The following is a 12,410-nucleotide window of genomic DNA, read 5'->3' on the forward strand; positions in this document are numbered from 1 at the left end:
ACATAAACATGTACAGAATGCAACCAATTGTTACAGATATAGGCAAATGTCTGTGGCCAAACTGGTGACCTACATGGGGGAGAAAATAGGGTTCCTCATGGGGGGTTATTCTATGAACAGTAAATTAATGTAATAAGAATTTATATGCTATAAATATAATAGGGAAGCCTGCACAATAGCCTGAACAAAAAAATCACCTGATGAGCTGGATCAGGTGGTTTGGGGAGAAAATAGGTGAAAATTTGTGTGGCAGGGGTTCTGCAAGATCAGAGATGGGTCAGTTGATTATAATAGAGAGAAAGGGGCCACTATAACGTGGTGAATATTAAGGCCCATGGTTGTATTTTTGTCAGCATTTACCAAAATTACCTCAAATGTGTGTATGTACCTTTTATTTGTTTGTTGTTGTTTTTTAATCACTAAATATGTTAGGAATTATAAAGAAAATAAATACAGAACTTTGGAAGATAACAGCTAAATTACTTGGAAGATAACAGCTAAATTTGCTCTAAAACACAGAGCAAAATGAGGTAGGTATGTTGTGTGATTTTGGCATGCTGTCCAATTCAATGTCCTATTTGTTTTCACCACAAGTGATGCTGTTACACAGTTTAGAATGTGATGTGTAGGGAGATGTAGATGTGCAGAGAGACATAGGCATATACAGAGTGAGACACAGGCATACAATTTTTGTAATTTTGCAACTGCAGATCTCTGAGGGTTAAAAAACTGTTACTACCTTTGATGAAAGGGTTAAAGTAAGCAACAAGGCAGAAACTGCAGCATCAAAACTCTTTCTGAAACTTCCACTTAAAGGAACATTAATGTGCAACTTTCAGGTTGAGAACCTGTGTTTATGATAATTCTGATCACACATGAAGGCAGCATAAGACTGGCTAACTATGCAAACACTCACCTGTACACTGACTATACTCCCCCTCCTGCTGCTGTTCTGGCTCTCTGAGACAGTGACGTTGCTGCTGCAGAGGGCATCAAACCCCAGGATTCCTCCAACACAGTCCCCTATTAGACACACCTGCCCAAACAGCACACAAACAACACATGAGTAAGCAATACGCATAGCTCTTCTTCAGAGCTCTCCTCATTCAGAATGCTAGAATAAACATAATGACAGCCACAAGTCACGTTAAATTAATCCTTGATTACAAACTACACGCCACTGACCTGGCCAGAGAATGTGGCCCCTTCCAACGATTTGATGAAATCTCCATAGACCTGATTGGCTCGCACTATCACTGCTGCCACAGCATCCTGGTACTGGGGAGCAGACGTAGCCAACAGGGGCAGTGCAGCCAGAGGGATGTGGTCCTGGCTATTAGAGAGGCAGCCCGCATCATAGCTGTATGGACTCAAACTGAAGAGAAATTAAAAAAAAAAAAACTTATGAAGACACCACTAATCAACAACACACTATAGCAAAGGACCAGTTACTGACTGAAGTCTGAAAAAACATTAGAATAAATGCAAAGGTGACTGAAAAATAAGCCTAAAAGGATATTAGGCCTAAAAGGCCTTATGGATAAAACTGAAAGATTGGTGATAAGACAGATTTTAATGGACTGTTATTGGCTACACCACACTGTATTTACGTCTGTCATAGGGATGAGGGCTCCTCCTATTATCACTTAGTCAGTTGGTTGGTATTCTAATAGACCTAACACACATACTAGGTCTGTTAAATGATTAAAATATTTAATTTCGTGTCTCATGTGTCTTATAGTTAAATTTGACCTTAAAGAAAGACTTTTTCCATTAAAAAAGCAGTGCATTTTGTTGATTTATCCATAGGCTTCTGGCAAACACTGTCCAGTGTAGTCTGCAGAAGGTGTTGCTTTAAAAGCTATTCAAAGGCTATATTTGAACGAGAGAGCTACAATAGCAGGATCGATCACAGCAACATACAGTGAGCAGCTGCGCTTCAGCCTGCACAACTACTGATAGTCCAAACTAGGAAAATGCACTAAAGACATTATATAAATTAGTGCCATTAATATTTTATAGTTTTAAAATACACACTAATTCTTTTTGTAGGAATACTTTCATAGGAGAATTCCTCAACCCCTGTCCTCTCTGCATGCTAAGCCTTCAAAGCCAGTGGTCAATGCTTGTCAAAGCATGGTTAAACAAGTGGCATTTGTTAGAGTAAAAACACGAGCTGAGAAGAAGAAAAATATGGAGACACATGAAATTGGCATATTCAAGACATACAATTACATTTTTCAAGTGTGAAAACATCCTCAGTCCCATTATGCACAAACTAAATTAAGTTGATGTTTCACGTAGCAGTAGTTAGCACTCTAGCACATCTTACTACACTTACACATTTAGACTGGATAGCTGTTACTAAATTTTGTGTCCCAAAGTATACTTCAAATGTATTGTACTCATCTATGAAAATATAAATACTGGATATTACTTAGTATAGACAGATACACAATGTTAAATGACTTGGATTGAGTCAAAGAAACTTAACTGGGACATTCCTATTGTGACTGTGTGTGCAAGTACTCCTATTCAGATATTAAATCAGAGCTGTCGTACAGCTGAGCTAACTCACTTTGACACGAGGGAGAACGCCTCCACACACACAGCGGGGCACGGCACCAGACGGATGGCGATGTGGCCCAGCGCTGCTGGGTAGTGGACACGCATCACTGTCTCAAATGCCGAGGTGATGGTGTTCACATCACCCTGCTTACTGCTCTGGTCACCTCCCCCCGTGTCCAGGATGTTCCCTCCGTGCAGGACCAGGAGCAGCACATGGATCTTGGAGGCCTGCAGGCCCTGTTGAGCGGAGCAGTCCTGAAGCAGAGAAAGTGACTCATCTTCAGGGAGGCACAGAGCAAATTTTGAGCAGCACAACAAAGTGAACTCACGAAGAACTATTGACAGTACTATAACACATTTTCTAGAAAATGTAAGAGAATCTTATAAAATGCCCACTTGTGTTTTCCACTGTCTTAATGCTCCTGAATTGAACCCATTGGTCAATTTCATCCATTTATGAGCTGAATCAGATACACTAGAGTGGTGAAGATAAGAGATTATGCAGTGTTGGGGCCATTTAGGTCTAGGATTGAACTTTCAGTTTGCATAATGTAATCTCAAGGCACATTCACAGACACATTTTCTAACCTAATGGGAAGAAGTAGGCTTGGGCGATTTGACAATATTATCGTCGCAATGTCAACAGTCCTCAGACACAATGTGGGTTATTCTCAAGAAACAACCATATCCACAAATATTTGAGTGTCATAATTATATGAGTTCTATGAATTAGATATATGTCATATAATAATCATATAAATTTAGCAGATCAATTGGGGCTCTATAGTTCTCATTATAGATATTTGGAAAGAAATGTTAATGTGGTACCAGTAAAAACAAATATCTTGATGGCAGTCAATATCAGTGTGTTGCAGTTTTATCTCATTTCCGCAAAAAAACTATATTTTGTGGTATAAAATTTAGCATTGTGGTAATGACAATTAAACAATCTATTTAAAAATAATTAAATCAATCATTCGGATTATGTTTGAATATTCACCCAGACATAATTGCTTTTACATTATTAATTACATTATTAAATGCAAATTCAAATTAAACCTATAGTCTGCACATTTTTTTGATGAATGTCCATTTTTTCCCCAAATGTAAACGATAATATTGTCAGGATATTTAAAAAGACAAATGATTTGCAGAAATGAACAGCACCCAAGTCTAGGATGAAGTGAGTCGGGAATAAACTATCACGTGCAGTGTTTATGAAACCACATGAAAATGCACCCAGATATAAAAGTTCTAATAAACAGCTTGCTAAAGCAGAGCTACATCTCTTTGGGCCTCTACAGGATTGGATAGGGCTTTGCTGCTACTCACAACTGGCCGCCTGGACACCCGGCGCTTGCGTCTAGTGGAGCGGCACTTTGATCTGGGTCTCTGAACGCCAGGACAAAAGAGCACTGAGAACATCCTGATGGTCCCTCACCCTTAGCTCTACACTTCCCTTCCTCTACAAGTCCCTCAGAAACACTCAGCTGCATGAGAACTTGGCCTTGACTCTACTCGCATTGCATAGCAGCTTCAGCCCTTTGCATTTTTCTGGTTTCTTTGCTTAAAGGGCAGCTAGGAAAAGGCTTAAAAGGGAAGAAGCTGACCATGTTGGACCTGGCCTTGTGCAGCATGCTCTCAAAGACACATAGAGAGTTTTTATTTTCAAGCTTGCACTTACAGACGACAGAAACTATAAACAGCTGGAGCCAATGTTCAAGCTGTCAAGTTTCAAATGCTGATTTTAATCAAAATTGAATGGGAATTTAGACAAATAGAGATTCCATGCTCCCACTAATAATTTCAGCTGCATAATATAACTCTAGACAGAAAACATCACAGTGACTTGCTAAATGTGCATATATTGTACATACAGTACAGTGTAAAAATTCGAGACCACTCTTCATTTAATTTCCAGTTAAAATGCCCATTAAGTATAAGTTATCAGGAAAGCATATACATATATTTATACATAGAATGCACAAAGGCCTCCAAAAGTAAATACAATATGAAATGTTTTGGTATTTATTGTGTCTACCTTTGCCTTTATTATAGCTTCCATTCTATTCAGGAGACTTGCTTTCAGTTTTAAAAATAAATCTGCAGGAATGTTTTTCAGTCTTAGAAGTTGATTGCTTTTTCTGCTTCACACAATCCAAGTAATCCCAAACACATTTAGTGATGTTGAGGGCTGGATGTTGAGGGGTGGTCAGTCCATTGTTCTGAGACCACCAGCAGCTTTATTGTTTGATTCACAGATTCTCTTGTGTCTATTTGCTTTTCTCAGCAATGGCTTCTTGTTAGCTACACATTCTTTTACACTTCTCACAGTGGAAGGATGGACAAAAACACATTTTTTTCTGATCTGAATGAAGAGTGGAGCTTAATTTTTTCCTCTCAAAGATGAAAGCGTTGAGTACTGTTTTTCTGATGGTGGCAATTTTGGTAAGTTTCGGAAACGCCTGTTTTTTCAGTAATTTTCTTTTGACTTTCCTCTTTCTTATGCAAGTCTTGTCTTTTATTTAATTTTCTCTATCTCCTGAAAAAATGATAGTTTGTGCTTATGGTCATTCTGACTGGAAATGAAATCAATGATTCTCTTTGAACATTTCAAGAGCTGTACTGTGGACAAAGTCATTCACTCAGGTATATGACATTGAAAGTATAGGTATATACATACCTCATTAAGTCGTTCCACATTGCCAGTCTCAGAATACTCAACCCCAGATTCATGGTACAAGTCACCTAAAGGCATTTGAAATCAATTAAGCCAATGTAGGAACATATAGAACAAATAAAAGCTGCAAATAGAGATTTTTTTTCAAAAATTACCCATTTTTATTAACACTGAAAATATAACAAGTATCCGTTAGTGTTGGCCAAAATATTTCTGTCATCTAATTTCATTAATGATGTCAGGACAGTGCAAAAAAGTTGCACTTAGTATTGTAACTTTCAATTACATGAGCTCTCAAGAGCATAAATTCTACAAAGCTTCCAAGCCTCCTGCATTTACTGACTGTATTATTAACTTACTGTAATTTCAGCTAAAAATAAATACTACTAGCTCACATGAGATTCTGTGTACTACCCTCACTGTAGGGTAAACGAAAATTGTCCTAAGGGAGACAGGTGGATGATGGTTTGCAGTCACAGCATCAGGACATCATTTCACACTAAGGTGATATAAAAAGACTTTGAAGTGAGGCTGTAATAATGCAATGCGTACTCTGAGACTCATCCGCCTCCGCCGTCTCAATTTTGTCCATCAGGTCATTTGAGCTCCATTTGGTGATCTCCTTGGAAAATATCTCCTCACTGTCAGAGAGGTCCTCTGTTGAAATCAAAGAAGAAGAAACACTCTATGAGAAGTTTGCAGGATCACCTGATCAACTAGCAAACCATTAACGTAAAGCTCTAGACCCTGTCTTCTAATTAGATCCAGTGGACGTTACCATGAGCGTCGAAGAACTCATCGTCTGTGCTGTCGTCCGAGTCGCGGGCGATGCTCTGCATGCGCCATTCGGAAATACTGTGGCGTGAGGGGCTTCCTATTCCGTCACAAAAAGGAAAACAAATACATTTCTTTTCACAAACTGACAATGCATACTACAAATGAGGGGTTCTTAACTAAAGTTCTGGGGACTCACCACGCTGCACTGTTTAAAGCTATGTGGTTTATGTGTATGAAGGGTAATCATGCTCTAATGGGCACATAATATACACGTACAAAGAATGTTCTGTGAATAACCTTCCAATGTCCAGATATACAATTTTTAAGCCACATTTCTATGAGAGATGATTATCTGATTAACCGTTAACTGACAAATATATAAATGTTCAACAAATGCTTTCGGTTCATTTCATTTGTGCTAAATAATTTTCTGTCACCTCTGACTCTCAAATTCTGCCACTTAATTAAGCCTCAGAGACATTAATAAAAGGATACAGCAGAGGTCAAACCAGCCTAAATGTAGTTTACACAATTTTTGAGTAGCTACAGATCACACTGATCAATGCCCAGATATGTTGGAGTCAAAAACTGACCCCACTCATGAGGATACATTGGTATTTCTTAACCTAAATAACTAGGATATTTAGCCACATTATACAGTTCTGAGGTAAGCTACAACTGCCTCTTTATTTAAACATAATGCTGCTTCTGTTGAGTGTAGCTTTAAGCTATAGCCTTAAAAGCTTAAAAGCTGTGAGCTACTGACTTTATCTTGATTGTTGTTTAAATTATGCATGTGAATTTTAAGCAAGGCTTTGTAGGCCATGTATGTTTTAACTTGGGCTGATAATATGTGGCAATTGTAAGTAGACTACATTACGTTTCACTCATATCCGTTGTTAGGCTGCATTTTTTATTCAATAAAACCTAAAGCCTTGTTTATATAAAACACAGTGCTGTGTTTCAAGTCAAGTCAAGAGGCTTTTATTGTCATTCCATCTATGAACAAGTACACAGTGGAGCGAAACTATGTTCCTCCAGGACCATAGTGCAACATGGAACAAAGTAATACAGTACAGACGAAGTGCAAACGTGCAGACGCAAGTGTGCAAAACATGAAACTAGAAACAGCGTTCAATGCAATGCACAAGCACTTAAATTATTTCTGCCATAAAATCAAAAATAAACTGGCCGATTAATCACATACTGTGAGAGAAATTCACACGATGCCTGTCACATTTATTACAAGTGCAAGTAACGCTTATTTTATGTTTGATGTTTCCATGAGTTATGTTTACAACTTTAGGTTTGTCAGTTAATATTGATTTACCAATTAATAACAGTCAGTCATCGGTCAAATGAATTTGCCAGTCAATTTTGAATTTTAGAAGTTGGCCCTAATTTTTATCTTGCTTTTTTATATTCAAACTTGGCTGGATGTTTCATATAACATTCATCTTTAGTATCATATAAATATTTTTAAATATTTTACATTGTGCTCCCTCTGACTTTACATTTTCCATACCTTATCATAACTGATCCATCTAAAAAAGGGCTTGATAATTACCCGATGAGTTGGATAAATTGTGCAGGGTCAGAGAACAGTTGAAACTGTACAGAGCAGCAGGTCTCCAGAACTGTGACGCACAAATTGTTAGAAAAGTTGTTGGCACAACAGCATTCAATAATGCACAAGCACTTAAGTTAGTTATGCCATAAAATAAAAAATAAACTGTCTGATTAATCACACACTGTGAGAGAAAATCCCAAGATGCCGGCCCTATTCATTACAAGTGCAAGTAACGCTTGCTTTATTTGTTAGCTATGTAGCTAATTCTGTTTTTAGCATGCATGCTAGCAGAATTTTTTTTTTTTTGGCTGATATTTTCACTCTCATTTTCAGCTCTGCTCGACTATGTACGATTCTGTGTTACTGAGACATTCGTGTGAAAATGTGTTTGCAGACCCAGCAGTGTAGTTCACCAATTCGACAGTACTACCAGTCTATTAAACACATCGAGTAAACAAGATGGTTAATAAAGCAATTTTGCCACCTCGACAGAAGCATATAATAAATAAGAAAAGACAATTAATTTCTTAAATCACAGTTATATGACTATTAATTGCTATCTAAAATTTACTCATAACACTCCATTTGGAATGTGCCTCTGAATATTAATTGCTATCTAAAATTTCATGACTGTGACAGCTCTAATCCCTACTAGTAATGCTTATCTTAACAACATAATGCTTATCTTAAAAAAATTCTCACATTTGTGGGTGGGTTTCTTTTGTTGCTTGCACAGCCAGTTTTTCTTTTTTACTCATAACACTCCATTTGGAATGTGCCTCTGAATATTAATTGCTATCTAAAATTTCATGACTGTGACAGCTCTAATCCCTACTAGTAAGTACACAATGCCCTCACATGCAAAAGTTTATGTGGCCCTGATGAAACTGCACGTTTTGTTGATTAGAAAAGATAAAAGTCACATATCATCTACAGAGAACACACATCTGCACATTTTAATGCACACTTACTGTTTATTTACTAAACTTACTTACTATACTGGGAAAAACTAAACCATTAAATGGGGCTTGAGCAAAAGTTACGGCACATTTTAAGTTTTATTCCAACATGTTAAATTCTGCAAATAAATAGAAATTGTCCTCTAAAATGCGCTAAAATGTCTCATTTAAGTTAAGGACGTTAACTTTCACTGAGCATATTAACAAAACACTGCAATTTGACTGGCAGCATTCAAACGTCTGTACACGACTGCATATACCAAAGCCAGCACAGCATCTACCTCCTCTTTTTGAAGACCTGGAAGATCTGGAGGAGGTGGACCACTGCTTGGTCAGTTCCCCTCGAGTCTGCAGGGTGTCTCCCAGGCTCCGGGCCGGACCCTCCGTCTCCATGGCACTGATGGCCTCCTTGGCATCCTGCTCTTTATCCGGACTAGCAGCAACACCGTTGCTTTCGCCGCCCTCCTCGTTGCAGCTGAACTGAGCCATCTTCTTAGCCAGAGCCAGCTGGGTCTCCAGCTCCAGCTGCCGGATGTCCTCCATAGTCAGGCCGTACCACTCATCCTGCCAGCACCAGGCCTGCCGGTGCGCACGTACCATCACTTTCCTTAGACCTGACAGATGTAAAAAAAAATAATACTTCAACCTGAAGGGACATCTTTGCTAGGAACAGAAGGCAAAAGCATCCATGTGATACTATGCAAATGAAATCATATTTCCTAGCACCTACTAACTCTCTTTTAGAGTTAACTAGACTTTTGAGTGATGTATTGCTTTAATCATCAAAATAATACAGTGAGAAATACAGAAGGCAACAGGTTTACTGATGAATTTTATCTGTGAAATCATCTTAAATCTCATTGAGGCCTTTAATATTTCTCATTTTAAGAATATTATACCATATTTAACTTATTCCTATGTTGTACTTGTCTAATTTGGCTTGTTTCAAGCAATATTTTTTGAAGCAAGCAAAAATATTTGCCTTATGTCTTGAAATATCTGCCAACAGAATAAGACATTTTCTTCAGATAAAGGCCCACTCCCATTTCTTATTTTAACCCCTACCCCTTGTTTTCGAGTGTCACCTTGCCCCTTGGAACTGACTTACAAGGGGAGGTGGTTGAAATCTTCACTATAAAATGATATAACCCTCAAATTAAAGAGAACATTATTTCATTAACAGGCTACTAGCTGTGCTCTGAAGGCCCCACCACCCCTAATTCTTCGGTGATATGAAGCTATTCACCAGCTTCTCGTTTGAATTTTCCTGTTCCACCTTAAATGGTGCAGCAGTTCTGACGCCTGATACAAAAGAATATAACAGCTGCACAGTTACCCGATTTTCTCCCCAATTTAGTCGTTTCCAATCCCACCCGCTAGTTAGGACTCCCCCAATCACACGATGCTATCAACGCTAGGAGGGTGAAGGCTAACACAGGCTTCCTCTGAGACCTGTGAAACCAACCACCGCTTCTTTTCGAACTGCCGCTCAAGCAACGTCAGTGGACAGCTGAACGCGCTCGGAGGAAAGCGCCAACCGCCAGATCTGTTACGTCAGCTAACAGACGCCTGCGCTGACTAGCATCGCGTTGAGTGATGGGGGGAGAAGGAGGGGCCATCCTACCCACCCAGAGAGAGCGAGGCCAATTGTGCTCTCCTGGACTCCCGGCTACGGATGGCTGTAGCATCACCAGGGATCGAACTCGCGATCCCCTGATGATAGGGCCAACGCTTAGACGGTTGCGCCACTCGGGAGCCCGACTGCTGCACAGTTTAAGGTGGAATTGGAAATTTAGCAAGTAAGCTACTGAGACAGCATATTACTAGCAATTTTATGCTTCTTATGAAGAAAAGGACCATAACACGTTGAAACAATAAACTGAGACAACATAATGCTCATCTTAATTTTTAACAGAGAAAATTCTCACATTTGTGGGTGGGTTTCTTTTGTCGCTTACACAGCCAGTTTTTCTTTTTTACTCATAACACTCCATTTGGAATGTGCCTCTGAAAAAAGGCCATGTAGCTCTAAAACTTCACCCTATCCCATCATCTCCAAAAATCTGAACACCCTACCCCTATGCGTGAATGTACAAAATGGAGAGGTAAAGGCAAGGGATGAAATGGGATTGGGCCAAAATGACTTAAAACAAGTAAAAACATCTAGAAATAGGTTGAATAATCTTATATTATTCTTACAACAATCTTAAAATGAGAAATAGTAGATATATTGACTCGATTTTTAGAGGCTGTCTCTTGGTAAGATTTCAATTTTTGCAGTTTTAATAAAGTGAAATCTAAAGTAAAATGCGTACCAAGATTTCTGTGTATTTTTTATGTATTGTTTAGTCATGAAAATGTAGCATTAATTACTAAATGTTTGTGTTGAAGCAGTGATTAAAAATGCTAATAAGACATGCAAAATTAGAGAAGGGGACCTGAACTCAAGAAAAACTGTTTTCTCTCCAAAACTCCAAACGAGTATGTACTGGGCTGAGACAGCAGATGAAGATACTGAAACCCAGTGAGAGACAGGAAAAGTTTTAAAAATGAGAGATGGCACTGGACTTCTCATAAATTAACGGTAAGGGAAAGTCAGTAAACAAGAAGATATCGAACTAATGAAAAAGATTAAGGAGCAGACAACAGCACAGGGAAGGAAATTAATCCTGCCCTGATGTTGGCTGGGGAAGGTAGATGACTCTCTGCCTGTCCCTTCCCCCTGAGCCCTGATTTGTGGCAGAGCAATACTACATCAATCTAGTTTTCATTAAGAGTGAGTTAATGATTAAGGCAACTGAGCCAGAGCTGTCCCAATAAACAGCTTTTCCTCCACACAGTGCTTCACACCTGCTGTCCACCCACTTGTCGAGATAACAGGGCTCATCTGAGCCAGACATCATGCACACACACCCACCCACACAACACTGCACAAGAAAGTGAGATGTGAACAGCTGGGCTGCTGTAGAAATATTAGCTGAGCAAACGTCCTCCACTCTCAGACACTCTCATAAGGCTCTTGAGGATTCCCTGTGGAAAGTTCCAGAAGCTCATACGCACCCACATCATGAATGAAGCGCTCGATCTTGGACTGCATCCCCCAGTAACGGAACTCCACTTTGCACAGCTTATAGGCGCACATGACGGGCATCTTCCCAGGGCTGGTGTTGATCTCCTCAATCCAGTCGTCTGATAAGGGTCCCCGCTGGGTCTTCATTGACTTGTACAGCTTAGGGTCCTCCTCAGCCAGGTACTCATGAGGGGCCATGAAATCTTTCACAATGTCTATAGGGTCTATGAGGGGGGACACATTTAGTCATCAGAATGCACTTGTGTCACAACACTGCAATGCAAGATCACATTTCAATTATTTTGCTTCAAGTATTTCAAATGAGAGCATAAAATAAAAACTAAATTCAGAAAACTGACTCTACTAAATTTCACTAAATGATTTCAGGACTGCAACTGCTAAAAACAATAATAATAAAAAAAGAGTTCTGAACTTCACAATAATTTAAGCATAGTAAAGACTCACGTGTTTGTTTTTCCAGCAGAGTAAGTTTTTATGTATCTTTCAAAATCTGCAGATAAATCTCAGTGTGTGACTGTGGGCATCACGTACTCGCACCACAAATCAACAATTTGACTGGTCCAAGAATGAGAGAGCAGTGATTTGATGAGTCAGTTAGCAAATGTATGGGATCTTTTACCAAGGTGGTTCAAAGTCAGAGTTCAAACTCCATTTCATAACAGACTTGGACTAAACATACTTTTGCTTGGATTAAAACTCTCTGTGTTTTGGTGTAACATGAAAATGGGGAACGGCATTTTTTGAAAAGTTATTGTTGAAAAATTA

General features: G+C 39.0%; 1 protein-coding gene across 4 annotated transcripts in view; it reads right to left on the reverse strand.

Annotated features, from left to right (window-relative positions):
- Window positions 1-12,410, reverse strand: part of LOC118824465 (membrane-associated phosphatidylinositol transfer protein 2-like) — an 86,210-nt gene that overhangs the window by 13,475 nt on the left and 60,325 nt on the right. For all 4 annotated transcript variants that reach the window (XM_036594636.1, XM_036594633.1, XM_036594635.1 and 1 more), the window contains exons 5-12: window positions 11,615-11,848; window positions 8,836-9,168; window positions 6,027-6,122; window positions 5,801-5,905; window positions 5,252-5,316; window positions 2,579-2,823; window positions 1,186-1,375; window positions 917-1,036 (exon numbers count right to left, since the gene is read on the reverse strand). In XM_036594636.1, the coding sequence (XP_036450529.1) occupies window positions 917-1,036; window positions 1,186-1,375; window positions 2,579-2,823; window positions 5,252-5,316; window positions 5,801-5,905; window positions 6,027-6,122; window positions 8,836-9,168; window positions 11,615-11,848 (1,388 nt within the window). The remainder of the gene's footprint in view (window positions 1-916; window positions 1,037-1,185; window positions 1,376-2,578; window positions 2,824-5,251; window positions 5,317-5,800; window positions 5,906-6,026; window positions 6,123-8,835; window positions 9,169-11,614; window positions 11,849-12,410) is intronic.

The sequence above is a fragment of the Colossoma macropomum genome, unplaced genomic scaffold (genome assembly GCF_904425465.1).
Source record: "Colossoma macropomum unplaced genomic scaffold, Colossoma_macropomum, whole genome shotgun sequence".
Classification (NCBI taxonomy): Eukaryota; Metazoa; Chordata; class Actinopteri; order Characiformes; family Serrasalmidae; genus Colossoma; species Colossoma macropomum.